At 35.5% G+C, this 14,560-nt stretch overlaps 1 protein-coding gene across 1 annotated transcript; it reads right to left on the bottom strand.

Moving 5' to 3' along the window:
- Positions 1 to 9,065: 9,065 nt before the first annotated feature.
- LOC136806005 (ATP-dependent DNA helicase RecQ-like) lies at positions 9,066 to 9,905 on the bottom strand. Its single transcript, XM_067062586.1, has 2 exons — positions 9,685 to 9,905; positions 9,066 to 9,558 (listed from the first exon to the last, which is right to left on the bottom strand). The coding sequence occupies exons 1-2, from the start codon at positions 9,846 to 9,848 to the stop codon at positions 9,066 to 9,068; spliced, it is 657 nt and encodes a 218-aa protein (XP_066918687.1). The 5' UTR covers positions 9,849 to 9,905.
- Between the last annotated feature and the right edge of the window lie 4,655 nt (positions 9,906 to 14,560).

Here is a 14,560-nt window from a genome sequence, read left to right as displayed (position 1 = left end):
TGTATTGAGAAGAAACAAAAACAGTTTTACTTCTACTAAAGAGACTTACTATTTTCATTTCTTTGAAAAAGGTTTTGAAAACATTGAGGACTACCATCCACCACAGGAACTATTAACAAAAGGTGTCAAAACACGAAGGAGATGGCTTCATGGAAGAATTCATTTGTTTTTGAAAGATAACATAATGCAGGGGGGGGCAAGCAGTTAGTACAAGAAATCATCCGGACTAACTGATTTTTGACGATTTTTTTTTTGACCACCACCATTGACAGTTAGTACACTTGTACTAACTGTTTTTTAATTCTATTTTTTGGGTACCACCCCCTAAAATCGGCTCCTAGGCAAAATAATGGGGGTTTAATGAAAAAAATTGGTAACAACGGGCAGGATAATCCGTATTAGACATTGAAAAAGGGTCTGTCAACAGGATCTCTGGACATTAAGTTTACAAATAATTTCCTTTGTATTTGATTTTATGTACCATCGCTGGGACATTCGACTTCAATTCAAAGGACGTAAACGAAACCTGTGGAACCTGTAACAACACGTGACAATGATTTTCGAACGTGACGAGGATCAAACAAACATTTAATGATTTCATTTCTAACTGTTTCAATCGATCATGGCCGTTAAAGTTATGACGAAACCGCAATAGATGAACATCCATTATAACAAAATATTCATGTATACAACGATACGACAAGACTCGATTTCCAAGAGACTATAAGAAGCTCGACAGAGCTCGAGAGCAATGCCAAACAGAGACTATTATATTAGAATTTTTTGCATTAACTTACCTGAACTGACATCAAATATATGTTTATCATGAGAACTGCTATTATTTTACAAGCATTACTTAATTTGATGACTTATTATTACTTATTTTACTGTCATGGTTGAAACAACCGATAACACCCGATACGCTACAACAAAAAATAACTGTGTATTTTCTTGTCTCTTTGTGATTAGGAAAGAAAGGTCCTAAATGTCGTTCAAGGGAACATTGTATAAGTAGGGTACTAGTAGATAGAAGCCATGTGGACTAAACTAGGGACAGGGACAGGGATAAAGGATAATATTATTTTTATTGAAACTAAAGTCAAAGTTTTCTTTTTTATACAAAAATATGAACGGACGCGTTTATGAGAATAAAATATACGAAGAAAAACTAAAATTAAGAAATTAGGTAGATCAAAGTAGGAACAGGGCTGAACAGGTAGGAAAAACATCTTTCTAAGCAGATTTCTTTCAATTTCTGTCAATTCCAACCAGGCAAATTTAGTCAAATGAATATCATTTACCAGCTTCTCCCAGTTCTGCCCAGTTTCTACTAACAGTCTACCCAGGCCTACTGTAACAAGCTATAAATTCAAAGTTTTCTTTTTTATACAAAAATATGAACGAACGCGTTTATGAGAATAAAATATACGAAGAAAAACTAAAATTAAGAAATTAGGTAGATCAAAGTAGGAACAGGGCTGAACAGGTAGGAAAAACATCTTTCTAAGCAGATTTCTTTCAATTTCTGTCAATTCCAACCAGGCAAATTTAGTCAAATGAATATCATTTACCAGCTTCTCCCAGTTCTGCCCAGTTTCTACTAACAGTCTACCCAGGTCTACTGTAACAAGATATAAATTCAAAGTTTTCTTTTTTATACAAAAATATAACGTTTATAAGATAAACTGGCATTCAGTGGAATGAAATAAATGAAACAAAGTTTAAAAGAACATTATGATGCAAAGAAAATTATGGTCTCGTAGATAAAATGAATATGGGACATCAGATAGCATCAGAGGTCGATTTCGTATTCTAAGTCAATGAAAGTTTGTTCATAGTTTCCCTTTCTTGTGCCGAAACAAAATCGCTATCAACGTATTCAATATCAGGATGCATAGCTCTAAAATGAAGCTCTGCATTATAAGTCCAGATCGATGCTTTACATTTCATGCAGTGGACCAAATGATTTGAGCATGGATTTCTTTCCGAAAATACTGGCTTCCTTTGAATGTGGCAGTCGTATGGACAGTTCGTTATGGTCTTGTAGAATTTACCTAAATGAGAATTAAGTAAATCTTATAATCGTCATTGAGAATGTTTGAGGGATATCTTGTTGAGATTTCATGGAATAAACTGAAATAAATCCACTTAGTAACCAGGATCGGGATTAAAATTGTCAAAGACTGTCATGAGATTGTCACTAGATTTCGTAGGTATTAGTAGGTATTTTTAAACAAAGTTTGAGCTGCCCTGACAGTTGAATTTCACAGAGAGAATTATTGTTATATGGATACCTTTTCCTTTCGTAGATGTTGGTGTTAGAGTATTGCTGCAAAGTGTGCGACCACAAAACCCACAATTATTGCAATCTTTGATGTCTTTTTTCATTATATGGATTCCAATGTGCAGACGCATTTTTTTAAGTGAGACACTTTTTTTGCAAACAAAACAAGAAAGTTTGTGCTCTTCACGTTTTGACTTTTTGGTGCTTGAAGCTTTTGAAGTTGTGGACGATTTTTTAGTTGTTTTTGAAGCTTTCTTTGTTGTCTGTTCGGCTATTGGTTTCGTTTTCGATTTTTTGGTTGTTTTGGTAGAGGACTCTGAAGAAAAGAAAGAAAGATACGTATATAATCAGATACAGTGAAAATTATCAAAATTTCTGAGTTACAAGTTAGGCTCAGAAAAAGAAACAGAGAACATTTTCATATTTCATAATTGATTTAACCGTATTGTACTTTCAAGTTAACAATCAATCATCAATGATTTCTTGTAAGGTGGGCAAAAGTCTCTTGAAAATCTTTATCAAATGATTGATACTCAAATATCAAATTATTACCTTTTCGGGATGTTATTAATTGAACATTCAAGTCAAGAATAAATTGTTTGTCGAATGTAAACAACAACTTGTCATCGACGTTCTTTAACGTTGGTCTAATCGCGTAACAATTTGTTCCAATGGCTGAAACGCTTTCACCTAAGGAACCATTCCACACGAAATGATCATCAACACATCCATGAGCATATAATCAGCTTGAATTTCGACGTTTGGGGTATTGAGATCCTCAGAGGAAATAAATTTCACTTTGCGGTTTGCCTTCTTGACAAGGTTCACTTGTGCAATCTTTATTTGATCATTGATATAGATTAAGATCGGATCACCAGGCATTATAGCAGTTTCGATACTTTCCGTTGATGCTGCTTCAGTGAATTTCGTCATACCTCTAACTTTACGTAGACGGTCTCTTGAAAGAGGTTCCGAGGAGAACAAACTCTTGACAATGGTAGCTTTATAGACAGGGGTGCCATCGACCTAAGAGAAACGAATATAAGCACATTACGTTAATTTAGAGCACCGAAGGGCTGTAGACTCAGACAATATATGATGTGAAACTTATGCAATAAAATGGTTCAAGTGTTGGAGTCTCTGGTAGTCTATGATTGTATCTCTTTAAAGAATAACGACTAAACATCGCATCGTTCCAAATAATTCACATGCCTCGCTGTGTTTCACAAAAAGAGCCATATCATGGCCCTGATTTAGAAAGAGTAGATATAATTACAATGGCTAACTATTTGAGAGTGCACATACCTCAGTTTGCACATCATGCTTTTCTGTGGTCGAGTGCTGGGGAACTACATCAAGAACAGATAATGATGGGACATCTTCTAATTCGTCTTCACCTGGATTAGGAGCTTCAGCTGAAACCTCAAAATGTACATTCAATTCTGTTTCGATTGACTCCTCAGCATCTGGTTCAGTTTCAGACAACCCAATTTTGGTTTTTCCATATGGGCGCAATAAAGTGAAGCCCTTTGATGCAATTGTAGCAAAGTCGCATTTATCTCCTTGATACTTTTTGAATCTTCCAAGCTCAGATTCAGCCAATGCTCTCCCTCTATTCCAGACTGATACAATATCGACATCTTCCAGAACCAAGCTGTCAATTTTCCATACTTTCGGACTTGAGTAGTCAAGAGAAAGACGACTCATAACATTTCGGTTATCTCTGCACCACTTGGGGTGTTTCTGCATCAAATCTGTACACAATTGCATAGCTCTAGTTGAATAGATAAGTTCGAGATTATCAACCACTGAATGTTTATATTTTAGCCTTAAGTTCCCAAAGAAACGTTCAATCGAGTCATTACTGCAGAGCATGATAAAATGGGGAAGAGTAGGATGGTGCACCTTCCATTTTGCTGCACAGTAAACAGCATCCTCAAAAGTAGCCTGTAGGTCGTGGTAAATTTGATTGGTGATAAAGGTCTTCAACTCCCTTTGTAGAATAAAGAGAATGTGCGCTGCAATAGAGATTTTCTCCAGTTGTGTGGTAATAGTCGTGTCTGGTGTGGTGAAACAGCAAAGTAGCCCATCCAAAACAAAGCCAAAAAGATAAAGCTCATCGGCGACATCTGAAACTTTCATGGTGATTGATTTTAATTTGTCAACATCGAGGACAGCCTTGGAAAACTGAATAAGCAATTGTGTTGCCATTTTGACATTTTGTTTGTCTTTAGGGTTAACTAAAGAAGAATTTGAGGTGTCAGAGTCATTTTCAGCAATACTTAGAATCTTAGAAACATCAGATCGAAGAAGCAGACGGTTACCAATCCTCATATTGTTATTGATGATCCAACCCCTGATCCTTTTCACAAGATGCTTGTGGTCGAAGTTCACTGTCTCGTCGTGTTCTCCAACTTGTAGATCCACCAATTTCAATTTGCTAATAGTGTTGTAGATGGGTGATGTCACAGGCAATTCCCAACACATTAACTGATCGAATAATAAGCGTCTGGTCGCATCTCCATCCGTGGACCAGTTCAAAAAAGGTGCACCATGTTTTCGATAAAAGCCCTCCGAGAGAGACTCTATTATTGACTTTTGATGTTTGATCTCCTTTTTTGAACAAGTGGGAATAGCTGCCACTATCTGGATCTTGTTTTCAGTTGAGTTTTCCGAGCAAGCAATCACCATTGATTCTTTGGGCACGTGTAGATTTTGGTCCAAAACTTGCTTTGACAGGTTCTCAACGTGCTCATAAGATTTGAATGTAAGGTCTTTGTCCCGACAATGCTCGTAGCAAAGCCCATACAGTCTATCATCTCGTGGACTCCATCTAAGGAGTAAAGTATAGAATTTCCAAAATTAACATAAGCATATACCTGAATAGATTTAAGAGCAGGTGATAAAGCTGGATAGAGAGACATAATGGCACACCTGATTTTAAAAGCAAATAATAGTTTTCCCAGGTTTTCCCCCATTGACTCATCTGAACTCATTTGCATTAAAATGCAAAGTGATTTATTCAAAGAAGCCATGGTAAGCAAAAGTAAGATATTTCATGATTGTTAAATCTGAAGTCTGATCAGGCTAAAGTAAGAAATTCTTTTACCCTCAGTTTGTCAATATCTGTCAACCGTTTTATCTTTTAAAGACAACGTCAAACAGTCATCTGCTCCAAGTCATATCAGTAAGTACAGGTAAGTATGGCAAAAGTTGGTAAAAGTGTAGTACATACAGGTACATATATTTTCACTCAAGTCATGTCTGTTTATCAGTGTTTAAACTGATGTCCAATTGTCTGTTCAAGTCGGTCAGTATCAATTAGCCAGGTAACTGAAGTATCAAAATGTAGGTATGGTTTATGAATCTATTTGAAAAAGTACAAGGTCAATTGAAAGTTTTTTTAGTTAGACTGCTCGAGACAGCTTTAGGCTTTAGCAGTTTAGGCTGGTTTAAGTTCTTTAAACCTTTCAACTTTGTTCAACTAGAGAAAACCTAAAGTAACATCTATGTTCTGCTATGTTAAAATAAATAATAAAGCTCTTACCGGACTTTGGCTTCAAGGTATGTCTCGTCAACTTTCAACATAAATCCGTATTTTGGTTGCTTATTTGTGACTTTGATATTTTCAACTAAAGTATGGATATCTGTATTGACTGTCGAAGTGATCATCTGATTTGATTCCTTCAATGTTCTGTATGCAGTAGATGTTGATGGTAAACCGATAGCTTTATGGACAATGTCCAGTAGACCTGGTCCCCCATATTGCAATATCAAAAAGCCGAGATCTTTATCTTCCTCAGATGAATGAGGATTGTAAATTCCATCTACTGCATCAGTAATTTTTCCGATTATGTATTTTATGCCACGTTTTCTGTTCATTGCTACTTTCACAATTTGGTGTAACTTATGCAGAGAATTTTCCTTTATTAGGAGCATGAAGCGTTGGTGTAAGTCTAGCGTGGAATTCAAAATAGATAATTTGCGATAAGCTGCTAGAAATTTTAACTTGTAAGTGTTCAAGCAGTCTCTTGAGTGGTCAAGTCTCATCGCCATTTGGCTGTGAGTCAAATAAACATTATTGGTCTTTGACAAGTGTTTGTCTGTTGCATATGCACTATCCATTGTAGATTTCAATTTCGCATGGTTTTCTAGCTTTTTACATTGTTCATTAATATCAGAGTCGATGCCTGGCTGAATCAAATAGTTACTTGATGCACAACTCTTGCTATGGAATGACCCATTCTCAAAAACAATATCTTTAAATTGATCAGTGCTAAATAACTGAAATGGAAAGTTACTGAAGATCTCTCCAACAACAGGGGGAACATATCCTTTACATTTTGTCAATGGAATATTTGTAGCTGTGCTTTTAGAGGTGATATGATTTGTTTCTTCTTGTGGTTCAATCAATTCAACAAAATCATCTTCAGAAACACCATCACTCAGGTCTGCTTGGCGAGTATCATCATCTTTATTGTTGTCACTGTCAGCTTCATCATCCTTCGTTTTCTTCGGCTTATTAAAATAAGTCTCTATAGACGAAGATTTAGCGCTTTTTCTCTTTCTGGAACATGACTCAATATGACGATTTAAATTCGTCTGATTAATTCCACCATATTCAAATGTCTTCTTGCAGTGTGGACATTTAGTCATAATTATGTATTAGTTTTCTAGTCTAGAATTATAAAAGTTAATTATAAAGGTTAATGTAGGTTAGACTAAATCTTATCCTTATCATATATCAAACAGTGTAAAACAGTATATAGATCTGTAGATAATTACAAATTCCAGCACATTCATAAAAATATCTGAAAACATCTGGAAATAAAAACATTCCAGCAATCAACACTGATCAACAAATTCAACATCGCTCCTCATCTACCATCTTTGTCTGCAAAATCGGGAAATTTTCCCCGATTATGTAAACATCAACGATTCTAAAAGAACGACACGACACAGAAAAACAGAAGCAAAATTAGAGCTAACCAAGAACAGATTTCAAACAAAAAAGCGCATATTAAGCCTTTGGAAAGAAGATCTGGTAGTCAGAGCTTCCTAGGAAATGCAGTTAGTACAGTTTTTTTTCTTGAACTTTTCTCAGACACCACCCCTTTGGCAGTTAGTACACATCTGTACTAACTGCTTTTTAACATTTTGAAAGATTGACCACCACCCCAAAAACAGGCATGATGTCTGAAATTGACCAAGTGACCCCCCCCCCTGCATAATGGGATCATTGCAATCTTTAACCAAAATGCTCCCAGAACAACAAACTCACAAATGCCGTGATGCTACCTGTAACAAAGTAAATACAACCCATTTTTATTTCTTTCATCATCCTGTTGCTTGGTTACATATATTATGCTATTAAAAAACCTTTAACTGTCCCTTAAATCTTCCATAAATCAAGACTATAAGAATAAAAAATCAGATGTAAAGCCAATTCAAAAAATCAGACCTGTTTTTTTCTTTTTTCAGCCCATTTTAAATTATTTCTTATTTCTTGACTACAGAGATTCTTCTTCCTACCTGCTAAGAACATGCACGAGCAACGAGAGCATGGGCTTGAACCTTTGACTTCATTACCATCCTCAGAGAAAGAATCAGTAGATGACGATTTATTCAAATATAGCTGCTCAAGGCTTTGCATTGGATTGCTACTACTTGATGCCAACGATTGCTGTCAAAGAAGGTGATGGAGATCGTTTGTTTAGATTCTATACAACGTATTTACATTCATTTTCCGGATGAATGGAAATCACAAGTATGCCTATGTATGTCTTCGCCTAGAGGCAAGAGAACTCGCCCTATTGTCTCCAAGAGTTTTCCATAGGCTGAAGTGGAATCGTTTCGTGAATAGCAAAGGTGGAAAAGGCAAAAACATAAGTCTTGATTTGCGATTGGAACATATCAACAAAGTGACAAAAGCGTTGATCAAATCACAAGGTATGCAAAACCTCACTGACAAAAGTGTTGAAGACATTTCAAAGGCAATTGGAGGGATGGAGGAATTGGTTGAGTCGACCCTCCATGAGGCTGGAACCAATAATAAGTCAAATCACCACTCAAATAAATACGCACATGAAATGTTCAGCACTCTTTTCAAAGAGATTCACCACAACAGCAAAAATTTTCACAAAACACCAGGCAGAAAACTTGAGACTTTCAAAAAATTTAACAATGACATTTTCAACAAAATGAACAAAGTTTCACTGGTGAAATGGATGAAACGCCTTACCAACAAGTGGCACAAGCATGACTTTTCCTATGACCCAGAAACAGATAATTGATAACTTGTTAGTCTGACAACTAGTGTTAATTTAATTGGTCTGGAGCATGAAATAAACTTTGATTTGGTGAGACATCTGGTAAAAAAGTCCTTGGGTTTTGCAAAAAAATTTAAGGTAGGTACTAGTTTTTATAAAACATGTTGCAGTTTAGATATCAAAAAAAGTCCTGCCAAAAGATTTCATTGTCAGAGTCGAAATCAACTTCATCATTTGATTTTTCCTTGTACGGCTGTTTCATTGATAGTATGTCAATATCATCTTTCTTTGTGTCGTCAATTGGCGGTACTTTGGAATAGTCTATGTAGAACACTTCTTTAAATACCAGGCTCACAAACATGCTGACAGATTCATCAAGGCCTAAGGTCAAAAGATCAGTTTCGGTTTGAATACAGTTGACATTCTCCATGACCAATTCCACATCTTCATTACTTAAAGTAAGAGAAACAAGACAAGCCAAAATCGTTTCTTTCTCTTCGTCATCTGCTGATCTAACACTTTTCAATTTTGGCTGGGGGAGTAATTTCTTCTTTAGGTACAGCACATTCATCACAATTGCACATATTTTCACATTCATCACAACACTTATGCTTTTCATTATCAAAATCATTATCTGGTACTTCATTGAAACACTTAAGCAAGGCAGCTCGACGACATTTTTCCTCTTTGTTTTTAATGATCCTTACCAATTCTTCATCTGCATTGTGAGCGATATCACAAGGGCGATAAAACAAAAAAGCACTACTTTGATCACCATCTCTACCCGCTCTTCCAAGCTCTTGGATATAGGCTTCCACATCACTAGGTAATCCAACATGGATGACATGTCTTATGTTTCTGATATTGACACCCATTCCAAGGGCTGATGTAGCTACCACTATAAAACATTTTCCGTTGTTTTTGGAAAATTCTTTCATGACAATCTCTTTCAATTCTTGGGGTGTATGACTATGAAACATGCCTACAGCTTTCCCCCGGTATCTTCTGTCAAAAAGAAGGAAAACTTTGCCACAAAGTGCTATGCTGTTGCAGTAGATAATTGTTTTTTGGCAACTACCCTTTTGGTTTGAATCTTCAACCGTTGGTCTCATATGGTCTATGATTTATTGAAAGTCAGTCCCTTGCTTCAGTTTTTTGACCGAAATTTTCACATTTGGTTTTTCTGGAGATAATCTTGTAATCTTGTGGTTTCTCAGATGTAATAGTTGGATTATTTTTCTTGTTGTTTTTTTATTTGCTGTTGCAGTAAGGCACATGAATTTCTTGCTATACATGGCACGTAAGTTTCCAATTTCACCGTAAGCCTTTCTGAATGCTTCGTTTTGGTTGGATGGGAGACCCCTGAAAAGGAGAAAGTTTATTAAATAAACTTATTGGTCACTTTCATTCAAAATTTGTTTGATTTCATTTTTAGTTGATTTTAGATGAAAAGTTTACTTTAAAGTGTCTTATTCTGCTATGACTGTAACAATACTTGTCATTTGTTTATATATCTTTCTCACATTTGACCTTGAACGCTTTTTAGCATTCTTGTTTACATATACCCAATTACAAGAGTGCAAAATCACAATATAATTTAATGATTTATTGGATATAACCATTGCCATTTTACCTCATTTAGGCAATATATAAATTTTTTGTTTCAAAAAAGAAATTTTTTGTAAAATAGTTTTGTATTATTTTGTGTTGTTATCATGTACATAGTGAGTAGTTGCATTTTGTTTTTTCTTGATATTTATATTTGTATTTTTATATTATTTATAGTTTTATATCACAAGTATATCAGGTATATATACTCAAAAGGCTATATCAGTATATCTACTGAATTTAAGTGTTGTGGTAATAATATTTGATTTTGTCTTTCTTAATAGCTTCAAATATTTTCACATAAACATTTTCAGCCTCAAGTTCCTTATAAATGTGTTTCTTATGAAAAAGCGCGTATATAGAATGGATATATCAAACATCTATCTATTTTTTAACTATGCTTACACAAGCTTTTTGTTAATTATAAGTTTATGCCTATTATTTATTATTTATACAGTTGTTACATTGTATAGACCTTTTGCTAAGCACCATGTCATGTTGAATAAAATAAAAACTCCAGCATCACAACAATTGCACACAATTAATAGTAAACGCATGTACTAAATATTTTCAATTATAATTTTTTTATGTTAGAGTTTTTAATTATTCGATATGACATTGTACCTAGCAAAAGATAGATATACCATATATATTGAAAAAGAGTTTCGAAACTCTTCGCTTTTGAGCCAAAAAACTCTGTGTGTTCTTATTTCTTACAACAACGTGAACTTCATCAATAATAATCCCAGCAACTCTTGATGAAAGGGACGACAAAACTTCTCTAAACTTCTTATCAAGCAGACATTCCGGGCTTGAAAACAACAAATCAAAATGTCCACTTTTCACAAACTCAAAATTGTCCTGATTTAAATGAACAGCTCTCAGGCCGATCTCACTGCACCTCTTAATTTGATCCATAATCAAAGCATTAATGGGGGTCACGACAAAATAAATTGGATTTTCATTTGGGTGAAAATGTTTGTATATCTCAGGAAGAAGATGGAAAATAAGAGATTTCCCATAGTTGGTGGGTAGCACGCCAATACAATCATGTCCACTTAGATAATCAAAGAGAAGGCTTTCTTGGGCTTCCTTTAGTCTTGTAAAGTCAAATCCAAATTTAGGAAGAATACCTGCTACACAATTCAAAAACTGTTTTCGATTGAATTCCATGATAAATTATAATATTTCTTTGTGATGGTAGGTACTGATGATAGCTGGTTTTTATCCCTGACAGCGGTTTTTACAAATTTCATCTTCATTGTTCTGAGGCGCCAAAACTATAAAATTAAGTAGTTTTTGACGGTCGGCGCAGCAGACATTTTCATGCTAAATTTTGTTCAGTCGAGACGAACAAAATTCTTGAGCAAGCGAAGATGTAGCCATTGAGCCCGACTGTTGTCGGCACATCAAAGGGCCACTACTATCCCTCTCCGATGGTATATTGGTCCGCTCCAATACGCGAGGGGCGGCCGCCAATACGCCATCGGAATATCAGATAATTTTAAGTCGTGCAAAATGTTTATCTGATACTCCGATGGCGTATTGGCGGCCGCCCACGCTAAAGCTCTAAAGGAGCGGGCCAATATACCATCGGAGAGAAATAGTAGTCATCCATTGATGTGCCGACATAAGTTTAGCCCTCATTTTCGGGGCCGTGCTGAACGCTCAAAAATTGTTTTTTTGAGATCTGGCGCCTCAAAAAGACCGTCAAATCACTGTCGTTAGTTACCACGTCATGAGTATGTCGGCAAAAATTACAAACAACATGGCTGATGTAATTTTCAAAAAATGTGTGCTGTTATGGTTGTTTTTGGTTTCTTTTGATGGATTTTTTGTACAATCAAGGTCATAATATATTGAGAATTTTGGCTATTTTAACGTTTTTCAAGATTTAAAGTTCTGGCGAGAAAGTCGATTTTTGGCTATCTTTTTAATTTAATCGAATATTTTAATTTGGGAGGGGTTGGCAGACTTCCAGGCTATATTCTGAGTCTTATTGGACTATTTTTGAACTTTTGGATCCTGAGATCCTAAGGTCCTAAGTCTTAAGTCTCATGTTAAAACTCAGAGTTAAAACTCTACCCTTCCAACCTACTTTAGAGCACTTACAAATCGATTGTGGTTCAAAAACTTCCCGGTGGATTTCCCTTTTTTCTCAAATTATGACCTTGATTGTAGTTTAACTGTATATTCATTTTCTATAGCTTTAGTTTTTCTTTTAGTGTTATTATAGATGCTGATTATGACTTTTCTCTTCTTTCAGGCTTTTTTGTGTACAATGTTATTTCTATTTTGTTTTTGCTTCTGTGATCAGTTTAAAGAAGGAAAAATACTTATTTGAGTATTTCTACATGCCCTCCTTGTGAAAAGAATGATAATATTTTGCATGATTCCTTCTCCAAAAAGTTTTGTATTTGAATTTATTTCGTGAAACCTTTTGAAGTTTTTTCTGACCCAAATTTTGTCGGCCATGACACCTTCCCTGTCCAAATTGCACTCGGGCCCATTTTTCTAAAAAATTACGCGGTCAGGCGAAATTCCGTAATGTATTTCTTCCAGATTTTGAAAATTTTCCCGACCTTCAGAGCTTTAGCGTGTCGGAAGAAAATTTCTACATCGGGTGCCAGATAAGCAAAATGTACGCGCTGCGAAAAAAAAACACGCTGCAAAAAAAAACGCGCTGAGAAAAAAAACGCGCTGCGAAAAAAAACACGCTGCAAAAAAACGCGCTGAGAAAAATAAAGTGCTGTCCCCTCTCGGCCACCGTAATACGAAGATCATGATCGTTTCATTAATATTAATTTGTGCCTTTTCAGACACACCCAAAAAGTACAATATTTGATATTACGCAAACGGCTAATTTTAGGCCCTAATCGTTTCGTTGTCTAAGTGCTGAATATCAGAGTGACTATATGTATCGTGCTAAATAACTCATTGTGGTTCGCTTGTTCAAAGGGAAATTCCCGAGCAACATAATAACACAAATCTTAATAATATGTTTTTTCTCTCTCGTCGTCAGTAGTCTTTGTGTTGCATTTCTCTATAATAATAGGGTTCGTCTGTAAGAGTAAGTCGTTTGCTTACTCATCAATTTTAATTCACAAGCTTTTTCACATTGGATTGACACGGATGTGGAGCAATATTTTGGTCAGAAAGAGGAAAAGAAAAGCTTATTTTGCTTATAGTATAGGCAAATTATAACAATGCAGACAGTCCTGATATGGGGGATAAAACGGCGACACTTATGTAAAATAAATTCTTTAAAATTGCTTACATTTATTATCGGGATTTTTTAATCCAGTGATTCAAAGTTAACAAGAATGAATAATAATTAAAAGCTTTACTCCTCTGATTTGCACATTTTCAGATTTATTTTAATTTCCATTCTTTTTGTTTTGCGCCTGTAAGGCACACCCAAAAACTGCGCACTAAAGCGCTTATAATACACCAGCTTTTTTAGAACGAAGCGCGTTCAAGCTATTTGAAATTTGTGAATCAGAGAGACTATTCGTTATGCGCTTAATAGCCACTTGTGGTCCTTGTGGTTCAAAGGGAAGTTCCCAATTGACGTTATAACAATGAGTAAGTTTGTATTTCGTTGTATTTGTTACTCTGTCGATTTAATCAAGTAACAACCCTAACGAAATTAGGCTTCTCTGCTCATTCTCTAGTTGACTAGTAAACTAGTCAGTTATTACTTACAACCTTATAATAAAACTGTCAACCAAATAAGGGTAGGTAGAAAACCTGGCCCACCTCTCTGGCCCGGGCCATATGGCCTACCCTTTGGCCCACCTTACAACTCTAAAAAAGATTTCATTCTTATCATTCTGAAAATCTGCAAACCAATTCTGAGGTTGGACTTTGGTTTTTCTGGCATTTAGAAAAACAACGAGACTGAAATAAACAAAAAAAAAAAAAGTTTTGAGTTTGCATTTTATACACCTAACATAGATTAAGGGGACACCCGGAAGCGGGCCTGGTTAAGTCTAGGCTGCTGGCATCCACTAACGGATTCGTGCTCCTTATAGAGGATGCTTAATAAGCTATATTTCCTTTGTCCAGAGATTTGCCGCCTTTAGCCGATATACGGCTAAAGACATTTTTAGATGGCGAGTGTCTACAAATATAACGTTACGTAATGTTTAAGTTTTCTGTGAGGCACCAAATCATAGATTGGAAAAAATATTTGAATTTCGAAAAAAAAGTAGGCGGAAGGAAGTTTGCTTGTTTTTCGTCCTCCTTTCTTGTTTAATGTGGAGATTTTGTAAAAGATGAGAAATTAGATTTATTGAATTTAAGTGCCCTGATGTATCTTCTGTGTGCACCAACAAAATTTTGCTTCATAAAACTATATTTTGATGCTTGAATTTGGACTTGTATGAGTGTATAATTT

This window comes from Clytia hemisphaerica, unplaced genomic scaffold, assembly GCF_902728285.1.
Source record: "Clytia hemisphaerica strain Z4C2 unplaced genomic scaffold, Clytia hemisphaerica genome assembly, whole genome shotgun sequence".
Lineage (NCBI taxonomy): Eukaryota > Metazoa > Cnidaria > Hydrozoa > Leptothecata > Clytiidae > Clytia > Clytia hemisphaerica.
The sequence above is the reverse complement of the archived record's forward strand: the minus strand, read 5'-3'. Positions and strand labels throughout refer to the sequence as shown.